The sequence below is a fragment of the Enhydra lutris genome, unplaced genomic scaffold (assembly GCF_002288905.1).
Source record: "Enhydra lutris kenyoni isolate GAN:26980312 unplaced genomic scaffold, ASM228890v2 scaffoldscaffold55, whole genome shotgun sequence".
NCBI classification, from domain to species: Eukaryota; Metazoa; Chordata; class Mammalia; order Carnivora; family Mustelidae; genus Enhydra; species Enhydra lutris.
Window position 1 is genome coordinate 12,428,412 of NW_019154139.1, and position 26,973 is coordinate 12,455,384.

A 26,973-nucleotide genomic window follows, 5' to 3' on the forward strand; every position below is an offset into this window, starting at 1 on the left:
CTGGGAAAAAGAAACAGACACACACCATTTTGCATGCTCTTTTGAGAGTTCCTTGGCCTCTGGGACACTGGTTTAAGAACTCTTAAGATGGGGACGCCTGCGTGGCTCAGTCAGTTGAGCGTCCGACTCTTGATTTCGGCTCAGGTCATGATCTCAGGGTCGTGAGATCGAGCCCCGTGTTGAGCCACGCATTGGGCTTGGAGTCTGCTTAAGATTCTCTCTCTTCCTCTCACCCTACCCCCTCACCCCAACCCCATGCTCTCTCTCTCTTCCTTTCTTTCAAAAAACAAAACAAAACAAACAACAAAAAAGAAACAAAACCCGACACAAAACTCCTAGGATAGAGTCTGGGGTAGTTGCTCAAGATCAGAAGTAGAAAGAGGTAGAAGGGAGAGTTGGGAAAATGGCTTTTTTTCCCCCTCCTCTATACTTGTCATGTGCCAAACTATACTAACTCATTAAATGGTCACAGAAGCCCTGAAAGACCAGAAACTGTTCTAAGAGGGGACATGTCCCTTGCCCAAGGTCACAGAGTGGGTGTGGGTTTTAAACTGATTCCTTTGCACCACAGATATAAGGTAAGGGAATGTAATAGTTCTTATGGGGAGAACATAGATCCGTAGGGAGGAAGGCTTGCTCCCCCCAAATTGACTTTAAATCAGTATGGAACCTGAGATGTTCTGGTCACCTGAACTTCTCATGGTTGGTGAAACCCTGTTTCTGGAGGATTCTAGGGGGAGGAGGGTATGTGAGTGGGAAAGGGGTGGGGGATCATGATGGTTAATTTTATGTCAACTTGACTGGGGCCCCAGGGTGCCGGGATGTTTGGCTCAGTGTCATTATGGAACTCGCCTGAGAGGTAGCTCTGGGTGTGATTGACATTTGAACGGGAGACCGAGTAAAGCTCTACCAGGATCGCTCTACCCAGGGTGGGTGAACGTGAGGCCCGAAGGGAACGAAAAGGTGGCAGAAGGGAGAACCATCTCTCTGCCTGCCTCGGAGCTGAGACTTCGGTCTCCTCCTGCCTTTGGACTCTGACTGGGGCTTGTGCCGTCTGCTCTTTCCTGGGTCTTTGGCTTGGGGACTGCAGATCAAGGGGCTTCTCAGTCTCCATAACCATGAGGCCAACTCCTCCTTCTAAGGAAAAAAAGACAGACATGCATCTCTGTCTCTTTGGAGCACCCAGACTTACACGCGGAGCCCAGAGCAGACCTGTGTCTTTCCATTCCATCCGGAAGGTGGGCCATCTGCTATCTTGTCCGTGACCCTCATGTAGCCAGGGCCTCGGAAATGGCTGCAGGAGGTCTAAAAGGAGAGTCCCCTGCCTGGCCTAGGGTTTCCATGACCCAGAGGGGGAGGGGGACTGTTCACTTTTCCCACAGCTCCCGAGAGCGGGTCTGGGGGCATTCATAACTTGAGGGGGCCCCGTGGCAGAAGAGGTGGGGTGAACCCTGGAAAGGGATGGAATGTAGCACCAGGGCAGAGGGGTCACGGCCAGGCTGGGGTGCACCCAGCGGATGCCCTTGGGGGACAGAGAGAGACGGCTGGGAAGCAGATGTCCCCTCCCTCCAGCCACTGCGGTGTTGTCTGTATGAACACCAGGCTCACCCTCTGTTAATCGGCTCTTGTGCTCCCCCAGCCCTTGGTCGCCTCCTTTCCTCCTGAGCTTGCTGGAGACTAGGTGTCTGTCAGTGATGACCTTCACGGGCTCTGAGCGATTCGGCACATCTCAGTTTACAAAGCACAGTCCTGTTCGCGGGCTGTAGTTGGATTTTGGTACATTGCGTGCTTGAGGGCAAAGCTGGTGTGGCGGCCTCCAGTTTACAGGTGAGAAGGCGGAGGTGGCAGTCCAGCCTGCCCAGTTAGGAGGAAGCCCTCTCCTCTGCAACAGGGGGCTTCTCGGCAGGGCTCAGGCCTCAGGGAAGGTCGGGGTGGCCTCTGTGGGAGTAGGGGTAGCGTAGTCCACAGCTGGGACCCAAAGCATCTCCCTTCCGGGTGGTATCTGGGGACAACAGTGGGCCCAGCCTCACACTTGGTGAAGCACTTTCTCTCCCTTTCAGAACCTCCCAACTGCTCTTCGAGAAAAGTAGGGTGGGGCTTACTACCTCTGTTTTACAGATGTAGAAACTGAGGCTCAGACTGGGCATGTGATTTGCCCAAGGTCTTGCTGCAAGGAATCGGCAGAATCCTTAGGCTCCTTGCAACGGAGGGAGGCTGGCCTGCTAGCTGGGCCCTTGCACTAGTCCTGGGAAATGAACTCTGGAAAGAGCTTACTGTCGTATTCTTTATTCAGACCAGAAATGCAACATCCCTCCCCACTCCAGCAGGATAACCAAAGACACTACATTCTGTTTTAAATTAAAAAAACTTTTCCCTATATTTCTTTCCCACTTTGTGCATTCACATCAAAGCCCTACAGAATTTGTTAGGCATGGGCCAACAGCAAGGTCACTGGGCCAACAGCAAGGTCACCGAGCACATATTCTGCTTGCAGGGGAAGCTTAGCACAACCCCTTGGGCCAACTGGACTGAAGTCCTGGGGGCCGAGCCTCCGTTGTTTGTGTCTGGATCCAGTTCTATTTATAGAGTACTCAGTAGGTGCTCAATACATGTGTCATGAATGAATGAAGAGACATTCCTTGGAGACCCCTCCTTGGCCTCCTCTCTGCTTCTGTTCTCACCGTGGTTCACCTCACCAGAGGAAGAGCCAGAAGGGCCCTTGGGAGTCACCTGTCCAACTGCCTGTGTTAGAGATGAGGTCCAGAGGGGGTGAGTAACCAGCTGGAGGTCACACAGCGAGTTAGAGGAAAAAGGAATGCAAGATGATGCCCTCCTTGGTCCAGAACTCATGTGGGGTTCTCACACAGCCTCTGTCTCCTGAGCCAGGAGGCAACCTTGGGAGGAGCCACGAGAGCTCCTGTATTGCTCGATTTACTGCTGAGTCTGAAGCAACCTTCCTCTGGGTGTGCTCAGGGAGGCTTTCTGGGCCATGGGCCATCTTTGGATGGTGAGGTGGATTTCTCCAGAGGCCTGGGCACCCTCTTGCCTCCTGTCTTGACCTGGAGAGGGAGAGCGGCTCCATCGGTGAGATGTGATTCAATCTCTATGTGGAGGTGGCACAGAGGCTGTTCCATTTGGGGTTCGCAGGTGGAAGGCAGCACAGAGCAGGGACGCAGGTCTGCTGGATGAGAGGGCCTGGGAGAGGCTGCGTCTCCCACAGGTGGCATGGCAAGACGGTGATCTGGCCGGGGCACCAGGCAGAGACCGGCTGGCTGGGAGCTGGTGGATAGCACCTGGTGGGGAGAGCCAGCAGGGGCTGAGTGGAGGGCGGCAGCCTGGGACCCTGTCACAAGGGGAAGGTAAGGCAAGAAGTGAGTCCTAGGCTTTACCTGGAGCTGTGCCGCGGCTTCCCAAACTTTCCCCCAGGACTTGGGCAACTCAGGGTGGGTAGGGGATCATGTTGGGGAGAAATGTGTGCCCCAGGGGCCAGGAAACCCGGTCCTAATCCTGACATTTATAGGACTTGTTTGAGGTGAGAAAGTCACTTTGCTTCTCAGTGCGCAGTTTCTGCATTAGCAAAACATGGAGAAATAAAGACATCCTACCTCATAGCGTCACTGAGGGCATGCACAAACCTCGGACCACAGGACTGTCCATGTTGTGTACTGCTGGTTGCCCGCCGTTTTGTGTCTGACACACTGTCCCATATGCGTGGACCCCACGGACAGCCCATGCTCAGAGCGAACGTCCTAGGTGCCAAGGTTTTTTGTGTCTCAGCAATTTCACCCTCATCGAATAACTACTCTCCTTGGAGGGGCGAAGTGACTCTTCCGGACCACACTGCTCTTCAGTGCAGAGCTGAGATTCGAACCCCGGGCAGTCTGACTCCGGAGCCTACCTGCTCAACCTCAGGCACCGCCCCTTACTCCCTGCTTGCTTGGTCCTAAAACTCTGAAGTTCTGCCCAGTAATACAAGCCCGTCCCCGCAGGAAGGAGAGGCACAGTGATTGTCACCCAAGAGATGAGGATGTGGGGACTGAGAGGGGCAGCGGCTTGTCCCACGTCCCACAGACATCCAGAGCAGTCTTGGCCATGCTCTTTCTGGAAGAGCCTCCCTTGTACCCTCTACTGTGCACAGAATCCCTGGGGCTCCTCGCTTTTGGGTCTGGGTGGGACGTTCGCAGACAGTGCCCCCCACCGCCACGCACGGTGCCTCAGCCACTCACGGCCATGTTGGGGTTCATGGCCGGGGCCGAGCTGGCCTCACTCAGCTGCTGCGGGGCCCTGGGGCTGCCGGTCTTCTGCTTCCGCCACTTGGCACGCTGGTTCTGGAACCAGATCTGGGGTGGGCGAGAAACAGGTTGGAGATCAGCCACGGAGTTTTTTTCCACCCAGTACCTTCCCCACAAAAGCAGGATCCTGATGCTTTCCCAGGGACTGGCACTTTACAGTTTAGAAAGCTCCACAGCATCAGGATTTCCTTGGCTCAGGAGGTTTGCCCTCTGAGAGGGGACCAGAGATCAGAACCTTCAGTGCCTGCGGGGCTGGGGGCTCGAGCCTGAGTGGAGCAGCTGGATACCACATAAAGAGGGGTGGTGGGGTCTGTGGGGAACAGAGCCCGGAGGGCAGAGTGTCTCAGCTTCAGCCAGCAGAGATCCTGTAGAAATGCAAGCCTGGCCTCGCAGGCTCTCCCAGTATCTAAGGCGGAAATCTCAATTTTTAGAGATTGAAAACGCTGTGCAGATCAAATAAAATTCCTCTGTGGGCTGCTTCCTGCTGGCAGGCCATGGGCTCGCAACCCCTGTGGGCCCCTTGGCGTCTATAGGTTGAATATTGGCAGCTCCCTGTCTTCACGGGTGTCCTGGCTGTCCCTGACACATGGGCATTTGTCCTTGGCCATTCTGCCGAGACAGCTTCACAGCGCCTGCAGGTACTGTCCATGCAGCTCCTGACTGATTCTAAGTGGGAAGGGAAAGGGAGAAGTCTGAAACGGCCGTGGTCCATAGCCAGAAGCAAAGTGGGATGGGATAAAATCAAGAGTAAAATGTTGACCTGGGCCCTGGCTCAGATTTTTGAATTTGGAATGAGTCCATCATATTTGATTGAAAAAGAAAAAAAAGAGTGATGTAGAGAAATGTTTTAGAGCCAGCCAACAGTGCCACAATTGGCTTTGGATTTGCTAGGGGGGTACTTGCAAAATTGGGAGTGTGCAAAGAGGCAGGACATGCCCCTGGTAAATGACAAGGGACAACTATATCTCTAACCACAGACACTCCAAGGGGAACGAATGACAGATTCTCGATTAGGTAGATCTTGGACCATGGATGGCCCTTTCCATTTCTCTATGCTGCCTTCAAAGTGACAGCTATGGGATCTGGATCAGGGGTTGGCAAACTAAGGCCAGCAGGATAAATCTGGCCTTCCTACCAGTTTTTGTATGGCCCAGGAGCTAAGCATGGCTTTCACGTTTTTAAATGGTTGGGAGAAAAGATAGGAAGAAGAATATTTGCAACACATGCAAATTATACAAAATTCAAATTGTAGAGCTCATCAATAATGTTTTAGACAGTGGCCGTATGGCTTAACAAAACCCAGCATAATTACCATCTGGTCTTCTACAGAAAAAGGTCACTGGTCTTTGCTGACCACTGGTCTAGATTGTCAAGAACTATTTTGTGAATGGGGCTGCATGGTGAACGATGTTCTGGAACTACAGCCAGGGGGAGAGGGAAGGCAGGAAGCAGATACCAATGGCCATCACTGATGTCACCCTGCTCCATTTCCACCTCCCAAAGACAGACACCACCTTGTAACTACGGTGACCTCATTTCCTGGAAATAATATTTGGCAAATGTGACTGTATTCAAGGGATAAAGGCAATGAGAAATTTCAGATGCGGCAGCCCTGGAGGGTTCATGATCCACAGGGTCTCACCCATGGACCCCAAAGCATTGAGGTTGGGGGCTGAGAGTGGGGACTGACAGCTGTACCTGCACCCGAGCTTCTGGGAGGTTGATCCTGGCTGCCAGGTGGTTGCGGATGTGGACGTCTGGGTAGTGGGTGAAGTGGAAGATCTTCTCCAGCTCATGCAGCTGCTCAGAGGTGAAGGTGGTTCGGACCCTTCGCTTGCTCTTTCTTTCCTCTGGATGAAAGAGGGCTCAAGTTGGGTTAGTGATCTTGCTGTTGGCACCCTGATGAAGCTTTTGTGTTACTTGATTTCACTCTTTCGACCCCTGCTACACTACAGAGTCTTGGCCACTGGCTACTCTGCTCAGAATTTTGCAATATTTTTCAATAGAAATCCTGTCCCTTGGTCCAGCCCTCTGATCGATCCTAAACAGTGGGGTCAAGATAACTTCCTAGAAACTCCCATGATTGTCATTTTGGTGTCCAGATGCCTTCAATGACTCACCTTTGTCTACAGCAGGGCATGGCAAACTGTAGCCTGAGGGTCAAATCTGGCCCGCTGTTTGTTTTTGTAAATAAAGTTTTATTGGAACACAGCCATCCCATTGGTTTATGTATTGTCTATGGCTGCTTTCGCAAGCAGCTCTGAGTAGTTGCAACAGTACCCATATGGCCTGCAAAGCCTAAAATAATTACCATCTGGTCCTTTACAGGAAAAACTTGCCAGCCTTGGTCTACAAAGTAAAAACTGAACTCCAGCAGTCAGTTTCTTACAACCTGTGTCCAATCTAACTGTCCAGCCTTGTGTCCATGCGGGGTTGACTACGTAATCTCTGGGACCCAATGTAAAGGAAAACGTGGTGCTCTTGTTCAAAAAGCAGGAAAAAAAGCTTTTCATTTTCTTCTGCAGTCTCTCTTGACCTGTCAGTGTGGTTTTTTGTTGTTGTTGTTTGCTTAGGTTTTTAAATTTGCCATGTAACGTCATGCTCCCTTGGGCACAGGGTTACTAATAGGGTGAGCGTGGAACCTCACAGGGGCCAGAGCCCACCCATTGACTTGGCACCAGGGTACATGTACCTGAACTTGAGCCTCCTCCCATCCATACCCTGAAACCCCTCCCACCACTGGAATCACACAGGATGGAGGAAGTATCCGTCACTGGGTAGGGATGGGGAAACAAGTGGCCTAGAGCCCATACTGGGAAGGAAGGGTGTTGGGAAGAGGGGCACTGAGCATTGAGTCAAGTCTTCAGGGCCCTGGTGCTTGCTTTCTGGTCCCACTGAACTTCACTTACAAAGTACAGATTCATGCGTAAAATTATTAAGAATTTCAAGATGACCATAAACATTAAAACCCCAAGCGTGAGGCCTCCGTGCAGTACTGTAGGCAACTACACCGGTCCTACCTGGGCCCGGGAAGCCAGGTCTGCACATGTGTGTGTATGATGGGGAATCAGCTATTCTGCTGGGACATGATAAATTTTGAAATGCCTATTGGGTATTCAAAACAACTCTCGAGTAGGCAGATGAATATATGTTTGGAGCTCAAAGTGGGTCTCAGGACTGTGGTTCAAATTTGGGAAGGGTCAGTGCATATTTGGCTGAGATTACTCAGGTGGGAAGGGATGTAGAGAAGAGTGGGGGGTCTGGGAGTAAGCCTGGACCCATCCACTGAGCAGAGGCTCAGCAGCCCATAAGGGAGCTGAAAAAAATCAGTGAGGGACACCACAACGGGCAGGTCCCAGAGACAGGAGGAAAAGGAGGACACCCAGTGACAAAACTCAAGTAAGAGGCTCAGCTGTGTCAATGCTGGGGATAGATTAGTTATAACAGAGACAGAGAAGGGTCATAGCAGTCCTGTGGAATAGGCAGTGAGGGCTCAGTGGGCAGTGAAAGGGGGTTGAAGGGAGGCAGCCACTGCAGACAAGTCCACAAAGGTGTGCTGGGCACGTGGAGGAAGAATGGCAATTGCTAACTGGAGAGAGTGTATGATCCCAGGACTAAAACAGAAAGGACAGGACAACATCATGAAAAGCCCCCAGTAAATGTTCTCCTGCAAATCTCTATGTCAGTCTGTTTTCTGGGGAAGCTGATCTGAGCCAGAGGAAGCTCGGAGGCAAACAGTACCCAAGGAAACAGGGGAAAGAGAGCTTTGGAAAGAAAGGAATGTCCATAGAATTAAAAACAAGTGAGGGTGAAGAGGAAGAAAAGTCAGAAAACATCAATGTGTTCATCAAACACCTATTATGTGCCCGGTGTGGTGCTGGACCCTGACCTTGACCTTGGCCTGCATCCATGCATGCATGTTTATTTAGCTTGTTTTGTTCTAAGATGGATATGAGGCATGTGGTCCTGAATTTGGTGTTTAGGAGGACACTGAAGGTCAGAGGAAAACTACTTGGGTAGAAATATGATGGCAGAAGCCAAGGAATGAGGACGTATGTTTGCTATACCCCAAACATACCCAGTGTGGCGTCTGACACTTCCTAGAGACTGACAAATATAGGTTGAATTAAAGTGGATTGAGGCGTGAGTGGTTGGGGAGAAGTGACAGCAGTAAGTAGGAGAAGAATTCATATATTGAGAAGGTGTTAGAAGGTGGCGGGGGAGGCTGGGGAGAAGTTTCAGACAGTAGCCTGGAGCATGTCAGGAGACCAAGGGGAGAGAGAGGGCTCTGGAGGGGCGCTGGAAGGGACAACTGTGGGATAGACTTGTCAGAGACACTCGCTATACAGGTGAGGGTACCATGTGAGTTTCGGGGCAGGTGAACCAGAAGTTGGGTCTCCAGCAGAGAGTGAGTGAGGTGAAGGGGTCAGGGCAGGAGGGATGAAGAATGGCTTTGGGACAGCTGTTCTGGAGAAGGACCAGGGAAGCATGAAGAGTAAGGAAGATCTCCCATGTGCAGCCTTCCCTGTACATCCTGAAGGGGACAAGGGTCACAGATGGTGGAGGAAGGATGGAATCAGGTGGTAGTGGGTTTGTTTTCCTGACCATGCACTTCCAAGGACAGGGCTGCAACCTAGTTTTTCTTCAAATGAAGTCTACATGATGTAATTCTAGGAACTGTGGGAAAGGTAGAACACCCCTCCCCTTCACTTTTGGGGACCAATGTCAGATGTCACAGGCCAGATGGGATGACTAAAAGGGAGGGTGGGGATCTGAAATCCTCCTGAGGTCTCCTTTCTCCCACCCTGCCCACCCCCCTCAAAAGACGAGGTAAAAGCACTACAGGCTATGAATTGAAGTAGACATTGGGTGAAGAGTGGATCTTAGTTGTGACTGTTTAACAACTGAAGAGTGTGTGTGTGTGTGCATGCATGTGTGATATGTGTATATGTGTATGCGGATGTGTGGTGTGTGTGCATGTATGTCTTGTGTGTGTGTGGTGTGTGTGCACACTTGTTATCTATCCTAATATTTGTTAGAAGGAAACCCACTGAACTGGACATCAGGAGACCTGAGCTCTACAACTTGGGCCACATTTCATTTACATTCTGGGCCTCAGTCTCCCGATCTGTGGAATGGGTGAAGAGAACAGGTCAAATGCACCCTGACGTCCTGTAATTCTCTTTTTCTTCAGGTGGAGGCTGGATGGCCTAAAACACCTTCCCTTGGGCTTGCCTCAGGAGCCGTTTGTTTGGTGGAAGGCGAGGTCCAGAGAGGAGAAGCTACTCCTATAGCTGAAGCTACTCCTCAGTCTCTGGGATTAACCAGGCCCATTGACCTCAGTGGTAGAAATGGCATCTCATAGTCTGCCTTTGGTCTCATCCCTCTCTATTACCCCTCAAGCTTGTTGTTAATAATTTTCTCTTCCCTCAGAGGACTTTGACTCATTTTGATAACTCTTGGGAGCTTCTTGGGAGTCACAGACAGTGAGGTTTCAAACATTATCACCTTCTAGAACAAGCTCTTGGACTGTGAACCACCTGATAGGACCTGAGAGAGCTCCTTCCCTATCTCTTTTGCCCTCCCAGGTCTACCTTCTTTTTTAAAATTTTTAAGAAGAGATATTTATTCTATGTTTAGAGCTAGCAGTGTGTTTAAGGGTAGAACTGAAGCCAGTAAGAATTGATACAGAGGGAGATGGCAATGTCAACACATTGCTGAGTCTTAAGGAATATGTCCTTTGTGCCCAGCATCTCGTAGGCACTGGGGGCCTATCTGCAGGAGTACGAAAATGAACAAGCCATGACGACAATATCATACTCATTCAATCACAAGGCCAGCATTTTAGGTGATAGTAATACTGTGCAGTTCTATGGGACATTGCAAAAAAAAAAAAAATTCACAGGATGGAAGATTCCAGGTTTCCTGGGCAAACTGTGGTGTCTGGGACAGTTTGGAGTTAGGATTCTTCCGGGAGTACAGAGCTATGGAATGGGGGATCCTGGACAGAGAGTGTAGGGTGCAGAACCAGAACATGGGAAAGCAAGCACCATGGAGAACAGAGGATTAGAAACAATGTAGATGATGACAAAAAGAAGCCACCTTCTCCATTCTCTCCAGAAGGAAACTTAGGCAAACAAGGGTATATGACTAAAAATAGACTCCTTAATAGAATAATTTTTTCAATGCTTCCATTTGTGTAATTAAAGGAGAAACTTTTAAGATATATGTGGCTTTTCCCTATTTCTGGCAGGACTGGAGGGCATAATTTGGAGAAAGAAAGGATCTACTTCTTTTCTGCATAGTAAGTGACCTCTGACTTTGTGGAGAGTGGGCTGTCTGGCAAATTGCTGGTCAGTTAGAAAAATATGTTTTCAGGGTGGCTCAGTGGGTTAAAGCCTCTGCCTTGAGCTCGGGTCATGATCTCGGGGTCCTGGGATTGAGACCCTCATCGGGCTCTCTGCTCAGCAGGGAGCCTGCTCCCCCCCCGCCCTGCCTGCCTCTCTGCCTACCTGTGATCTCTTTCTGTCAAATAAATAAATAAAATCTTTAAAAAAAAAAAAGAAAAATATGTTTTCATATTAGTTCTGAGCTACACGTTCTCAGATGTTTGTCTTTGAGAGATGATGATGATGATGATATGGTGATGATGGTGATGGTGATAATGATGGTGATGATGGAGACGGCGATGATGATGATGGTGGTGATGATGATGATGATGGTAGTAATGGTGATGATGGTGATGATGATGATGATGGTAGTAATGGTGATGATGGTGATGATTATGGTGGTGGTCATGATGGTGTTGATGATGGTGATGATGATGACAATGATGACGTTGGTGGTGGTGATGATGGTGATGGTGATGATTGTGGTGATGATGGTGATGATGGTGATGATGATGATTGTGGTGATGATGGTGATGATGGTGATGATGATGATGGTGATGATGGTGATGGTGATGATTGTGGTGATGATGGTGATGATGGTGGTGATGATGATGGTGATGATGGTGATGATGGTGATGATTGTGGTGATGATGGTGATGATTATGGTGGTGGTCATGATGGTGTTGATGATGGTGATGGTGATGACAATGATGACGTTGGTGGTGGTGATGATGATGATGGTGATGATGATGATGGTGATGATGGTGATGATGGTGATGATTGTGGTGATGATGGTGTTGATGATGGTGATGGTGATGACAATGATGACGTTGGTGGTGGTGATGATGATGATGGTGATGATGGTGATGGTGATGGTGATGATGGTGATGATTGTGGTGATGATGGTGATGATGATGATGTTGATGATAGTGATGATGATGGTAATGAATGTGTGTGTGTGTGTGTGTGTGTGTGTGTGTGCATGTGTGTGTGTCCAATGGCTCTAGTGACTTCTCCGGGGAATAAACAGACACATCCCAAATCCACACCAGTGGAGAGATGGAGGCTGAGCCTCAAACCCACCACCTTGCAGGACTCAGGGAGCCAAAGTTTCTTTCTCAAGTCTGACTGTGGGTTCTTGGGGTGCCCATAGTCAACACTGATTGTCCCCCAGCCCTTTTTGTGATGTTAGTCTAGACTGAATGGCCTCAAATTGGAGGACTATAAAAAGGAGTGGTAGGTATGGAGGGGTCCTGGGGCTGAGATCACTCCCAGTGACTGGGGCTCCCTGAAATTTGACTCATGAGACTGAACCAGAAGAGCAGTTTGGGAGGAGTCAGATAGACTTGGACCTGGCTTCAGGAAAACAGGTTTGGATCAGAGGCAAGACTTTGTTAAAAGTTTAGCTCCTTAGGTTTTCAGTGTTTAGGATGGTAGCTACCATCTCCATGTGGTTATTTAAATAAAATAAAATAAAATAAAATAAAATAAATAAAAATTCAGTTTCTTGGGGCACCAATTCTGATGGCATTGGGGAAATGGGAAGTTTAGGGTAAACAAGAAGAAGGGTGGACTTGTCAGGCCCACATCTCTGAGAAGTATCTGAGAGGCTGACTAAGGAGAGATGAAAGGCCACTCTTCAGTTTCCCCTCCAGATGCAGCTGGAAGCTGCTCCAGGAAAGGGGTGGGAGGCACCAGCAAGGCAGGCATGGGTTACAGACCACAGTGGATGATAAGGGAGAGGAGGCAGGTGAGAAAAGTCAGAACAGCATGGATAGATATGGAGCAGAGAAGAATGTAGAACACAGAACTTGGCCTGTGGAATTTTGGAACCAGAAGGAACTTCATTCAATGAGACGCTGGAAATAGGAGCTAAATGTGAGAGTGGCCTAGGCACTGGATGAGGTTCTTGATCATCAGGAAGGACTGGGATGTCCCAAACGCTCCAGAGGGGAGGTTGATGGGATTGCTGGGTCCCCTTTTCCCAGCTCTGGAAGGAGCACTGGATTGGGAGTGAGAAAATCTTTAAGCTCCTGTCCAGGCCCAGCATCTCCTGACCATGTTCTTGGCATGGAAGCTGAGGAGCCGGTGATCACAGTGCAGCCCACCCACTGCGGTGGGCCAAGGGCACCAGGGCAGGGCAGGGGATGGGTGGGGAGAGGGGTAGAAGAAGGTGGCAAGGACTGCTGCCCCTTTCAAGTTGCTCCTCTCCCTGTTATTAATTGTGTGAGCTGTGAATCACACTTCAGTGAGTCTTCAAAGAGAATGCATCAGCAGAACTTAATTAAACCTGAGCCGTTTAGCACATCGATCATAAGAAATACACAACTTACACAGGTGATTAGGCCACCTAATTATAAACCGATGTTTCTCTGCGCTCGGCTCCCTCCCCTGATTGCTCCTTCTCCTCGGTCTGCTAATTGGTCCTGGCTGCTCAGCTAAAGGCCCCGGGGGGCTTTGCCACTGGAGGAAGGTTCTGGAAATGGACTTTGTTCAGTGGATGCAGCATGGAGGGGATCCAGGGCACAATTTGGAGCCTTCCTGCAGGCTGGGGACACTGCCTGGACATGATGGGCAGGGTACAAGGCAGGAGCCTGCCAGCGTAGAGCTGGGCTGGGCTTTTCTCGCTAGCCTGGTCATGGACTTCCTATAGTTCCCTGGTGCTCGAAGCATACAAGGAAACCTCCTTGGCATGGCATTCAAGGCTCCTCAAGTCTGCCCTTTCCCGAATCATCATCTTTCCACCTGATCATTTCTAGATTCCACAAATTGGTCATGCCCTTTTATTCTCTAGGTGCCTGGTCTTACAGCTCCCCCTGCCTAAAATACTTGTCTTCTTTCTTTGTCTGGTGAATACTCATCACCAGATGACACTCATCACCAGATACTCATCTATTCAAGCTCAAATCAATCCAATCTTTCCTTTTCTGCAAGGTCTGTTGTGAATCTCTGTAGAAACACAACTTTTTTTTTTTTTTTTAACAAGTTTAAGTAAAGAGCACTTTTGGCTGGCACCATCAGCCTCTGCATTTGTAAAAACAAAAATCTATCTTAGTTTTTCTCTTTGTGCATATGTATCTTTCTATCAAAATGTTAATGGTGGTTAATGCTAGATGATGAGATGGTAGAGTTACAGCTACATTTTTTACCTTCTTTTTGTTTAACTGTGTTTTCTATTTTTCCTATAATACACATGGATTATTTGTGTGAATAAAAAACAGCAAAGAGAATACAGCCAGGGAGGGAAGACATGAAGAAAAGAAATCACTAAGGGCGACAACTGGCCTGAAGACCACTGAGAAGCCTCTTGGTGAAGGATTTGCCGACTGCCAGGGAGGACCTGTGAGGGCTCTCCCAGCAGAGCAAGGGTTGTTAGTTTCCTCGTGCACAGACTTACATTCATGCTTTTTATGTATGGATTTCATCCAATGTGCACGCGCTCACACACACACACACACACACACACACACACACACACACACTCACTCCCCTGCACTTTCCATTTGTATATCTTTTATTTTTTTAACAGCAGGTGTGCCCTTTGTTTAAAGGGAATTGTGTGGGGAGCCCCACACAACAGATAGTGGCAGAGCTGCTTTGTTGATGCATGTGGGGGACCCCGGGAGTGCAGCTTGCTCAGCTCCCCTTTTTCCGAGGCAGCTCTGGCCCTGCATCTCTGGAAGCCCGCCACTCCTCCAAACATAGGTTTCAAAGATGCTGATGTGCGTAAATAGAGACCAAAGTTCCTGGCTTGGCACACTTGACCTTCAGTCTCCTTATCTCCCTCCAGCCCTCTGCCATTGCTCCAGGATTTTTAGATGCCAGCCACGCTGGATTTCTCTGTTTCTCAATTCCTTTTTCTCCCTCGGGGTTGCTGCACGTGCTTCCCTCTGCCTGGCATGTCCTCTCCCCTTCTCTGCCTGACTCCATCTCAGATGTCACCTCCTCTCTGAAGCCTTCCTGGAAGGCCTCGAACAGTTCACTATTCCCTTGTCCTTGTTCTCGGAGCACTCGGTCAGGTTCATATGGTCTCTCTGTGTCATGACGTGACTCTTGTGGCAGTGTGTGTAGGTGTGGTGAGACTCACACATGGAGGGGGATGGTGTGAGTATTGAGAACCAGGACAGGGCGGCAAGGGGCTAATTTCACGGGCTTTCAGAGCTTGTGTATGTGTTCTCCCCTCCTGTGGCCATTTCTTTCCAATCTGTACTAGTGGCAATGCGGGGGCGTAGTCTGACCTCATGGGCTGTGCAGCCGGAGCGTGTTTCATGCTGGGACACAGGAAGTGTCACAGAACTAGCCCGTAGGCAATGGGGAGATCCATATTTAGTTACCCTTCCCGCCAAGCAGGGGTGAGGAAGTTCACTGTTCTCTTCATGGCCAACCCAAGTGCAGGGCTGCAGGGTGCTCAGATGAGAGGTGTGCAAAGCCATGGGCCCTGTAAATGGCAGGGAGAGCGGTTTCTAGCTGAAAATGGGTTAACAACTGCTATCTTCCGAGGAGCATCTGGGGAGGCAAAGGTCTTTGGGAACACACCATTGATTAAAGAGCAGCGACAAACAGAAACACTTAAGAGAGTTCCAGGTCTGGAGACTGAAGATGACCTATGAAGGCTTATAAGGGCCCTGAAGTGAGAAACCATCATCCCAGCATAGAACAGTGTGAGGGAAGATGAGGATCAGCAAGAAGAAGCCTCCAGACACGGCCCAAACACACCCCCTTCTCTCGGCCACCCACTCTGGCCTCGGCTGACTGGGCATCTCACTCAGGCCCGGCCAGTGGGTCCTTCTTCTGGGACTCCTGGACTTGGGACTTTAGAGAACTTGAGGGATGTTGCTGGAGGCTGATAAAATTCTCAGAGTGATTGGTGTCACTGGGAACAGTGCAGAGAAGCAGCTGGATGGACATGGTGGTGTTGATTCTGGCTCCCATCATGGCTGAAGCCTGCTTATGATCCTGCCCGTCCCTTGGCTCAGTATGAGAAACTACTTCTTAATGTTCCTCAAAGCAACACATTTCCTTCTCTATTTCAGCAAACCCAAGATGGTTTTTGTCATTTGGAACTGAGAGTTCTCATTCATATGATCATTGCACCTTTTCCTGCCTAAAACCCTACGGTGGCTCTTTATTCCTTTTGGGATACAAAGCAGAAACGTCCTTGATGGTCCGGCATGGCTGGGCTCCTTTCCAGCTCTCAGCCCTCACCTTGCTCCCTTGAACATCTTGTCCAACACCAAGTCCTTGCCCTGGGGGTTCCCTCTGCATGGAATGGGGGGATCCACCTTCCCCCCACTCAGTATTCAGACTGCACTCAACCATGGGCTCGTCTGGAAGCCTTTGCTGGCAGACTAAATGTCTCGAGGCATAGGCCCTCAGAACCATGTCACCTTCTCCCTGGCACTTAGCACAGCTGTCACTCTGCTTTCACTTATGATAATCAGGTGGCTCTTTGTCGTCCCTACTAGACTAGAAGCTGTGTGCGGGCAGAGGCTGGGCTTGTGTTTTGTTCTCTACATCGTCCCATTCCCAACTAAGCACCTCTGGTGGCTTTAAGATATGTTTGCAAATTCTTGGGTGGCTCTCAAACCAGGAATTCTTTTCATCTTTAACATGGCCCTACTCAGTGACTCACAGAGCAAAGGGAATGCAATGGGAACACTGCTAGCAAGTTTCTCAGGCTGGGTCATAAAAGGACACAAAAGGACGTAAAAAGGACGTAAAGGACGCCCTTTTACGACCCCTCCAGTTGGGAGGACACTGTAGTGGGAGGGGGAGAGCCCTGCATAGGAAGAAACTGAGGTCTCCTGGTCAGCCGACTGAGCTGCCACCAACTCACCAGCCGTGGAGTGCCCACCTTGGAAGCTGATCCTTTATTCTAGCCCAGCCTTCAGGAGGCTGCAGGCCCATACGACATCTTTCCTACAATCCCATGAGGGACCCTGAGCCAGAGCTCCTCAATGGAGTCACTCCCAAATTCCTGGTCCACAGCCTCTGAGTGAGACAATTAATGTGTATTGTTATTTTAAGCCACTGAGTGTGGGGATAATTCCTTGTGCAGCAGTAGATATGCCAGCCACCCGGTGGATTTTAGTCACTCTTTGATGCTTGCCTGGATGAGGACTACAATGGATAAATCAAATTTAAATGACAGCCAGGGCTTTGTGTGTCCTCTGTCTGCTCTGATTTCTCCTGGTTCTGATGTTCTGTGTCCTATCATTAGAGTAGTGTTTTCAGTGCCCTGCTTGTAACCCTCAGAGCTTTCTGTGCTCCAGATCAACTTCCTACTGCCAGGATGTGTATTTCTGCACTCAAAAGCTCAGATAATTCTGAGGAGTATGGTTGCTCCATTTCCCAAAGGATTTAAGCTTCAGTTTCCCACCGTGGTCACTGGCTTAATCACACATGCCTTCTTTGTGTGATTTCACTACCTCCGTGCTGTGTCCTTACATGTCCCACATAAACCCCTTGTGCTCCAATTTTTCCTTCTGGTCTGTTTTTTGTGGGAGCTCCCAGGAAGACAATGCTTTTTTGCAAGCTGGGACCAAGCCTTGTTCTTCCTTGTACTGCTACAGGGCTTAACATTCAGCCAGGTTCTCAATTCTAGAATCAGCCTCCCGATGCCCTAGAGGAGTGTCTCCATGGTCTCCTTAGGGTGAGGCTCTGGTGGCAGGGACTGAGAGAGGCTGAGGGGTGACCAAAACCATACTTATCCTGGGGCACTCCAGGTTTTAGCTCTCCTCCTTCTGCACCACTCCTGTCTGCTCTGATGGGAGGCCCTGGGTCTACCTCTCTGAGTATCAGAGCTGTTCATCACAAGGCAATGAGACACCCATGGGTCTGGCCACAGCCTGAGCCTGGATTCCCAATTCCCAGGACCAGGAGCAGAACAGTGCTGCTTCCTTGGGTTCCAGACTGGGGTGGTTGGGGAGGGAGGATGGGAAAGAGAGAGGAAAAAGAGGAAAACCAGGGACTCATTCAGACTTCTGCCCTCCAGACTGATAAGAGTCAATTTCTGTTGTTTTAAGCCACTCTGTCTATGGTGGTGATTTGCCACAACAGGACCAGGAAAGGAAGGGGTGGGCGTGGGAGGAGAGCAGAAAGAAATGGGAAAGGAGCTAGGAGAAGGGGAGGAGGAGCAGAAGTTTTGAAGGGCAAAGGTGTGGAGGCATTTAAAGGGAGGGAAAAATCAGAAGTCAGGCTGCTCTGTGTGCCTGGAGGGTGAGCCCAAGGCTGTGAAGGACTTTGTCACACTAAGGGGTTCAGTGTTGGTCAATTGCACCCTGAGGCCAATTGGCCCTCTCCTGGCTTTATAAATAAAGTTGTACTGGAACACAAACACACCCACTAAGTCATACATTGTTGACTTTTCAGTCGTGAAGGCAGATTCCAGTGGCCCTTTGCAGAAAACCTTTGCTGACCACGGCAATAGGGTTCCCTCAAAACCCAAGGATGCCATCTACCCCTGGCCAGCTCTACCACACAAGCACTGCCCTGAGGGGATGTCGCCAGGACTCTCAAGCTGCTGACCCCACCCCTGCTCCAGGGGGATGGTCACTGGGTTGGCTTTGTTCATCTCCTCAGAGACCAGCCCCACTGGGGTAAGTACCCAGCAGTCATCCGGGGAGGGACTGAACGGGTCAAGGATGGATGAGAACAGAGCTGAACCCCCCACAGCCAGAAGCCCTGTCCTGGTTACCCATTGGGGTGGCTTTTTCCCTCATCTTTCCCTCCCCTTTGCCCCAGACATCACGATTTCCCTGCAAAGTGTCCTCTGTGGCACAGATGACCTCTCTTTTCCCCGGGTCTGACTTCCTTGTGATTGAGCCTCCCAGGCCTTTGGAGGGTCCTGGGCTTGGGGGGTGGAGGGGCGGCCTCTCTCAGGACTGAGCAGACAGCTGGGCTCGGCTTCCTTTCAAATAGGGAGACCTTCTTGGATTTTTCCATTGGCTTGAGATGTGGGAGGGTCCAAACCCTTATGAGGGTCACCTCCATGAGAAGTGAGAGAGGCCTGGCACTGGCCCTGGCCTGGGTGACCGAGCTGGCCCCACACATGCACATAGCTCGGAACAAGCTATTTGCCTCCCTGGGCCTCAGCTTCCCCCAAGAGTGGTCCTTGGACCACCTATATCAGGGTCATTTGGGGGAGTTTGCTAGGATGCAGATTCCTGGGAAGGAGGTGGGGAAGAGGGGACAGATCCTGAGGAGGCCATTTGCCCTCTTGCCCACAGCTCCTGGCTACCCTGCTCCTGCCTGGCACGGACAGCCTCCACTCCTCTCTGCAGGGAGGAAGGCTCTGCCAGAAAAGGACCACGAGTGACACCACCGAGGCTTTCCAGCCACCAGTTTGCCATGGAATCAGTCATGGCATGCTTGAGCTGGGAGGGACCTTAAGAATATTCTAGTCCTGCTCTTTCATGCTCCAGATGGGGAAACAGGGGCCTGGGGAGGGGAGCAGATTGCCCGAGGTCCTCCTGTGAATTAGCAGTACCAGATGGGTTCTCAGAGGCCGGATTTCTGGAGTCTGGCTCCCCATCCTCCACGCCCAGAGTCTCAACGTCTCAGGCTCATGGGCAACGTCTCCAAGTTGCTTTTGTGGTTTCTGACACGGTGACCTCCCATCTGTATTATTATCTGCTTAGCGTTTTCCCAAGTAGGCTTTTTGTTTTACCTAAATAAATAAATATATTCTAAAAGAAAACCTCCCATCATGACCATAAATGGATAACCGGTGTCACGTGTCAGAAATGGAAGGTTAGGGTAGGAATCATTACAGAACTCTTGACATAAATAAGCTGTCTGCGTAGTCCCAAAACGCATTTTGGAAACCACCAGCGGAATCTTCATCGGCCTTTTGGAAATGCTCGTGGTGGGAGATGTACAGATTTCAGCCGCATTCGGGAATAGTCTCGAGTGGACTGTCGCAGGCCACCAGGGGTTCAGTTCTAGTGCTAACTCTCACGTGGTTTCTGTGGGTGACTGCTCTTCTTGGGTCCCTCATCTGTAAGTTGGGGCTCACAACTGTGGCTGTTCCGTGGGAAAGAGCCAGGGGAGTGCTGCGAGAGCCACAAGGCACTACCCATCCTGATGTGTGCTATTTCGACAAACCCTTACAAGATGGTCTGTTCTTCGTCCAACAGGATAGCGGGCGTGGAGAACGCCAGCATCTTCAGGGGGAAGTTTAGAATGACTGGCTCCCTTTTTGCCATCGGCCATTTTCAGACTAGAGGAAGGGAAGCTTCCCTGGTAGGGGGATCGGACCTCTCCTCTCCCTCTTTCTTCTCTCTCCCTCTCTGCCTCTTACCCGCCCCCACCTCTCTCTCTCTCACTAGGACAGAGAGGGGACTCACAGATTTCATGTAGCTGCAGCAGGGGAGATTCAGGTTAGACTGTAATGCTCATTCAGCTCACCGGAAGATATTAGTGAGCTTCCAGAAATGAAGCTGAACTTTTCCCATGATAGACTCAGCTCCAGGGGACAGGCAGCCTTCCAGAGTTTCCCCCTTGCCTGCACTGAACACAAGCCTGTCTTGGGAGACTGAACTTGGGGGAGGGAGCAGGGCTCGGTGATGGTAGGAGGAGGCATCCTGGGCTCCCTTGAGCTGCCTTTCCAGCCTTTCCTTGGATTCAAGGGGTTGAAAGCAGAGAGAACTGGGGACCCCACGAGTGAGATACTCCAGTCTCACCGACAACCAGGCCCCCGCAGACTCTCATGACCACCCTAGCTGCCTTCCTCTTCCCTCACTCAACCGATTCCCTGAGGGTGAATCTGAGACCAGAGAGGAAGGGACCTTCCCGAGGGCAGGCGGCAGTACGGGGCAGGCTGGAGAGTGACACGGAGGAGGATTCCTGCCTCGCAGCAGGTGCATGTGTCCACCTTGTTGCCCTTCCTCAAACTGGTTTCAAGGACAGCTGTGAGGTCTGCCTCATCATTGTTGTGTGGGGACAGGCCCCGGGCTGGGCCACTGGCCTGGGAGGGGGATCGGGGTGGGCAGATCCCAGGCCCAGCTTCAGCTGTGGGAAGACGTGCGGGCTGGACTCTGCTTAAGAAGGAGCCTGGGTCGGACTGCGCAGGTAGGTGGTTGGGGGCAGCCAGAGCCAGGACCCGCTCTCCGGCTGTGTGACGTGAGGACATCCTGCACCTCGTCTCCTTCGCAGCCAAGTCTACTCGTCTGTCAATTACGATAATCATGCTTCTCTCCGGTCAGGAAAGAGGAGACTCCAGAACAGCCCCTACCGCCGCGGGGATGCCATGAGAATAAATGGACACCAGCATTCTTAGCTGTGGCCTGCTGATGGGAGCAAGCCCGTGTTCCTGCCTCTGCCGCTGATGGAACCTTGGGGTCTGCCTCTGAAAAACCCGAGTCCTGGCTAGACTGAAAGGGACTGGCCCGGCACCTGACCTCTCTTTAATTTGGGGGGCTCTTTCTTCTACGGAAATGGAGCACCTTTTCCCTGCCCAGCTGGCTCTTGGGGCCTTGGGAATGGAAAAGAAATGACCAGAAGACACTTACCCTGGGGCTGGGCCTGTGGGGGCCTCTCTGGTCCGGAGCTCACAGCTGCTGCTGGCCCAGTGTCCTGTCCACCTGCCCTTTCCGACCTGACCACACGGCTCCTCTCGGTGGGCCTCTTTAAGATCTCCTCGATGGAGAAGGACAGTCCCAGTTTCCTGGGGGCCCCACAGCACCCCGAGCTTTTGCTCTCCATACCCTGCAGAGGGCAGGGCTTGCCTTGGGGCACTCTGTGGGTGGCTGTGAGGAGGGGCAGAAGGGGACCTTGTGTGCGCCCAGGGCGAAGCTGGTGGAGGGTAGCGTACTTCCTCCCCTGGAACTTCTGGAATCAAAAGGGCAAGCGGAGGTGGAGCACGGGGAGCCTCATGTCAGATTATCCAAGCACGAGTCTGTCTTGCACGGACTCCCATGGGCTATTCTTACCGCCCCCCCAAGGAAGCAGGTCACATTGGGAGAGCTGGAGTGGGCTGTATCCTAGGCCCGTGGGCTCAGAGCTCTTGAAGACTTGATGTCACGGGAGCCGCCATGACCACGCTGGGTTTGGTGGTACTGCCAAAGGTCTTCTCCGGGGTGGTTGCTTTCAAAATCCCTGGGCTAGGTCGAGGTCCCTGATGTCACTGCCGTCTAAGCTAAAGAGCTGGAAGGAAGAGGAACGTCCACCTTTGTCTTTTCTCTGGCTTGTGGCCCTGGCCTGATGGCTCTGGCCAGCTTCTGGAAGGCTGAAGTGCCACCTTTGGGCCCCAGGAGGCCAACTCCGATCCGGGCCACCTGCAGCCTTGAAAGGTGTTTCCAGAAACCCTCTTGGACTTTGATTTCTGCTGCTTCTGGACTCCAGAATAGGCTTTCCAGAGCACCTGGGCTTCTACCATCTGGCAGGTGCAGGCTTAGGTAAGGGTCTCCGAGCACCGCAGGCTGGCTGTCCGTGTCAGGGCTGGACCGAGTGCCGGTGTCTCTGGCCTTCCTTCCGGTTTCCTTGGCCTCACTTCACAAGCCTCTCCAGAGGGTCCAGGCCCAGCGTGACTCTCCCTTCTTTTTGGTGTCCTTTTTGGTGTCCTGCTTCTTCCCAGCTGGTATGCCCCTTACATGTCCCCCGAGATAGCACCGAGGGAACCCTTTCAGTCTGTCCTGTAAACTGTTGGCTGGTTGCTGACAAGGCATCCACCTGTCCTTATGGGGAATTCTGCTCCCAATTACTGTGTAATCAGGGAGGAGGAGCTGATAAGAGAAGAAACTCTCCACTCTCCTTAAGGCCGGGGACACAGGTGTTGGGAGGAAGGGGCAGGGGGCAGAGTGGAGTTGAAGGGTGGGCAAGGGGGGCCTGGGGAGGTGCCATGCTGGGGAACTGGCTAGGTGGGAGCAGGATGAGGGATGGGAACAGGCTGGACAGGAAGTGTCCCCGGGCCCAATAAAATGTGTTTGCTCAGCTCGGAGAGTTTATGGGTCACGTGGAGGTTAGAGGCTGGGCCAGGATGCACTCTGTTGGGTGTCAGCTGTGGGTGTCCCTGTCAGACATGCTTCCCTGGGCTTGCAAATACCAGAGTAGGAGACGCTTCTGAGTTCTTACGGTGTATGTGGGGAAACCGAGGCCCAGATCAAGGAGTTGGAGTGGATGTCATGGCAGTCTGATGTGGGTAGTCCACCGGGGAGCTCCAGGTTGGGCTGGGCACAAGACTCAGTTGGCATGAGAGTGACAGATGCCCCAGGAGAGACGGTGAACTTGCGTTGGGACACTGGAAGCCAGACCTTCTCATAGAGGGTGAGGGGGCGGGGAAGGCTAACCCCCACTCCCTGTGGAGGATGAATGCAGAGAGCGAGGGACTCGCCCTGAGATGGGGAGCAAGTAGAGATCACATGTCCTGCTTTAGAAGTGGTGCCCCTTGGGAGGGTCAGGTTATTCGATGGAGCTCGGGAGCCTGGGCTCCGAGGCAGTAACCAGCCAACTCTACAATCTTCGGAGCGTCCTTGCACATCCATGCCAAAGCCTGATGTAGTTGGACATCTGGGTCCTTCCAAACGGGGATGCTACCGCCCTCCAAGTTTTCCCCGGAAGAGGAAGGAATTTTAATGAGTCAGAAGTGGGAAGTGTGACTTAATGTAACTTCTGCTCATATACTGTGGCCAGAATGAGTCACATGACCCTGCCTCCAGGCAAGGGGGCTGGGAAATGGAGTTCTTCCTGCACCTGGAGGAAAATGAACCAGTTTGGTGAATGCACAGTGAAATGCTTGCTGTATACCATGCTGATCAGGAGGCTAGAGTCCCACCGTGGTCAGGCCACTGTTGGTTGACTAAAGGAGTCGTTGATTGTGAGGACCTGTTTCCCCCCACTGGGCGCAGAGAAAGATGTGAGGGTGCTTGAGGAGGCGGGTCAAGAGTGAGGACAGGGACTTTAGGGGCTGAAGCAGCAGAGGCAGTAAGGACAGGAGGAGAGGCCGTGGAGCCGGGGCTGTGCACCCATTGCCGCATCTAATCCACCCGACAGCCCTATTAAGCGGCTGTCATCCACGCCGGTTTACCGCTGAGATGTGCCCAGAGACGTGGAGTGGTGGGTATAAGGCTACACAGCTAACCAGCAAAGAAGCAGTGTTGAGACCCAGTTGGTCCTGCTCTCAAACCCTGCTCCCTTTGCCATAATCCCCAGAAACCATCTGGTCCAGCCCTGTCATTGTACAGATGGCCAGAGTCCCAGAGAGAGAAGTTGCCGGAGACACTACACCTGTCATTTTCAGCATGTCCTTTGATTTCCTTATATTTTGCCTCTCTTGAGGTGAGCCTCCCAGCAGATTAAGGAAACACCCCTTGTCACGTGGACCCGGACACTCGCCCTCCTTCCAGTCCATCGCCCGCAGCTGGCCATAGCCCTGGCATTCATGCTGTGTTCCTTCCACACATGTGCCTCGAGCAGCCACTGTGTGCCAACCACTAGGTACGGGTGCATGAATGAGACACAGAACCTGCCCTGGGGGGACTCACTGTCTGGGGTCGGGGAGAGGAGATGAGCTGCGGGGCAGGCAGGCCAATGAGACAACGTGGAAAGTGCTTAGGAGTTGGGAGGGGCTCTGGTGGGACTGCAGAGGAGACAGAACTTAGGTGGCTGCCTGGGTCAAAGGCAGCTATGACGTGGAAGAACAGAGAGGCAGGGGAGTCATGGCACGGGAGCTCCGTCATTTATTCTACTGAAAACACACAAGCAAATAAAGGCACCTGCATAGTGCACGCTTCCTACTTTCATTGATGGGAGCGGGATCTCACTTCCTGGAGAGGCGTTTAGGAAGAACATGCTGGAAAAGTAGGTTGGAACCGTTGGTTCACTTATGCACCATTCAGATATTTTTGAAGCACACGCTCCGAGGGGCCCGGCAGTGACTACAGTGGCTGGAACAGCAGTCGTGATCCAAACAGACACGCTCCCTCTTTCCCAGGAGCTCACCTTGAGACTAGAGAGGACGAATAAATGCCTAATCTAATTTCCATGCGTGGTGATGCTATAAATAAAACAGGATGATGAGCCAGGGAGAGTGGCCAGGTGGGGGAGGGTGCTTTAGTTTCTTCAGATGTGAACTGCATCCCCCTGGGCCAATACAGAACCAGGGGTGTTTCTGTGAGCCGTGGTTCATGAACCAAGCTATAGGGTTAAGACAAACATCAGGGACAAAGGGGAGAGAAGTTACAGGCTGCGTGTGCTGACGTCTGGGAGGGAGTGTATATCAGGATGTGTTCAGCTGTAAGTGACCAAAACCTAACATGAGTGGTGTAAACACTAGGTGTTTGTTCACCTGGTGATGTGTGCAGGTGGGAGGACCCAGGGCTGGTTAATTCAGGTGTGATAACAATGTCAAGGGCCAGGCACTTGTCTGCTTTCTCTTCTGCCATCCGTCCCCAGTGCTTTGGTTTTGTCTCTCTACCTGTCCCCATGGCTGGTAGATGGTTCCAGCAGCTCCAGGCTTCTGGCCTCAGACACACACAAATGGGCTTGCCATCCCCCACTCTTCTTCTCATGGAGAAAAGCCTTTCCCAGAAGCCTCCAAGCAGATTCCTTTTATTTCCCCTTGGCCAGGACGGAGTCCCCAACCTTAAACCACTCCCTTCCAGAAAGAAGGAAGTGGCCATGACAGATAATTTATTCAGGGTTCACTCCCTGCGATGGTGCTGGAGCTGCCTTTCCTGGTCATTCTACTGCTCAGTTCCACAGACTGGGGTCTGTGAGCCAAATGCTCACAGGACTAGTGACTGCTGTCACAGAGAGGCCAGCCGTGTCTGCTTCGGGAGTGGGTGGCCGGTCAAGTGGGTTTTACTTTGGGAGGTTGTGCAAGAGGGGGCGTGTACCCAGGTGTGCAAGGACAGCATTTCCTGAGCAGCCGGCACATTGGCTAGGCCCCTCCTGGGGTACAGGGAGAAAAGGAAGAGAGGAAGCTTGGAAGGAAGGACCACCCCCCTCCCTTTGGGCAGCTTGGACATTTTCACAGTGAGACCCTTCCCAAAGCCATTACCACTTTCCGCCGTCTGCCGCTCCCAGCCTCCATGGAACAGGGAGTCATTTCTGTTGTGCAGTTGAAGGGATTAAAGCACGATGAGGGAAGTGACTCATGCAAATTCTCTCTGTTAGTTGCTAGCAAGTGGCAGAGTCATGGCTTGGAGGTAAACTTGCTGTCACTGGAATGCAATCTCTTCCTATCACTCCACACAGCTTCCTAGAGTTATTTAAACAGTCTGAGTTTTTAGAAGGAATTCCCAAAGAAGCATCTCTACAGATACCTCAGTGGGTTGGTAGTTGAGAGATTTGAGGTCTGAGGGACTCCCTGCTCTATTACTTCCTTCCAGAGCAATTTTTTCTGGGTCTTTCCCTCTGTGGTGCTGGCTTCCTGAGCAGAAGAGGGCCTGTTCAGGGACAATAACATGAAGGTGGTCTGCCACGGGGATGGTCTGGTGGTGAGAAGATCAGGGGTTCTTAGTGGACCCCTCCCACCTTCATCCTTGCACTAGTTGCCCTTGAGACTTTCTTCTGCCGTGACCTCCTGTGGGGGGTGGAGATGCCTAGATCTGCCATTCTGAGCTCACATTTGATTCCTTTTCATTCTGGATTCTGTTGAGGGCACTCAAAGCCCTTTCATAGTCCATCAGGTCTTTAGGCCTCCTTACTTGGGGATGAGAACTTGTCTTTCTGAGCAGACTGGCAGATCCTAGAGGCAACCTGCATTGGGAAGGCAACACTTAGAATGCAGGATAAACCACAGAGCCCTTTCCCTTGAGGATTTGGTAACCAGTGAGGTTGGACCTGGGGTCAAGTTGAGTTACATCTCCCTGGTCGGGTATGTGCAGTCTGCTTGGACCTTGGGTTGTGGGTGATGGTTAAAACCCTTCATTTACATCACATATTTAAAGCCAGTCATCATAATCTCTGAAGACCAGAATACCAGGACTGACATAGGTCTTGTAAAGTCTTGCTTGAATCACTCTGGAGTCGATAAATGGTTTCATATATATGTAACTGTTCCGTGTATTTAAAGCACATCTCCTTACAGATAGCTGTATCCAGCGAGAGGACAACTCCTTACCAATGGATTTGGAGTCTAGTATTTCTGGGTGTTAGTGTGTGGCATGGATCTGGGGAATTTTCCCTTTGATCCTTCATTCAGCAAACTTTCATTAGGTGCCTACTGTGTGTTGATACGAGGTTAGGTAGGAGAAATATATGAAGGCCAACTCCTGCCTGATAGAGTTCTAGATCAGAGAGAAGAGACGATTAGAATGCAGACAAATAGATAAAATAATTACTGTAAATTG

At 51.3% G+C, this 26,973-nt stretch overlaps 1 protein-coding gene across 1 annotated transcript; it reads right to left on the reverse strand.

Moving 5' to 3' along the window:
• Positions 1-3,103: 3,103 nt before the first annotated feature.
• On the reverse strand, positions 3,104-21,716 carry LOC111157472 (intestine specific homeobox). Its single transcript, XM_022518891.1, is given in 6 exon segments — positions 3,104-3,343; positions 4,227-4,340; positions 5,991-6,142; positions 21,193-21,387; positions 21,390-21,429; positions 21,705-21,716. Coding segments are annotated over 6 exon segments (753 nt in total).
• Positions 21,717-26,973: the final 5,257 nt, after the last annotated feature.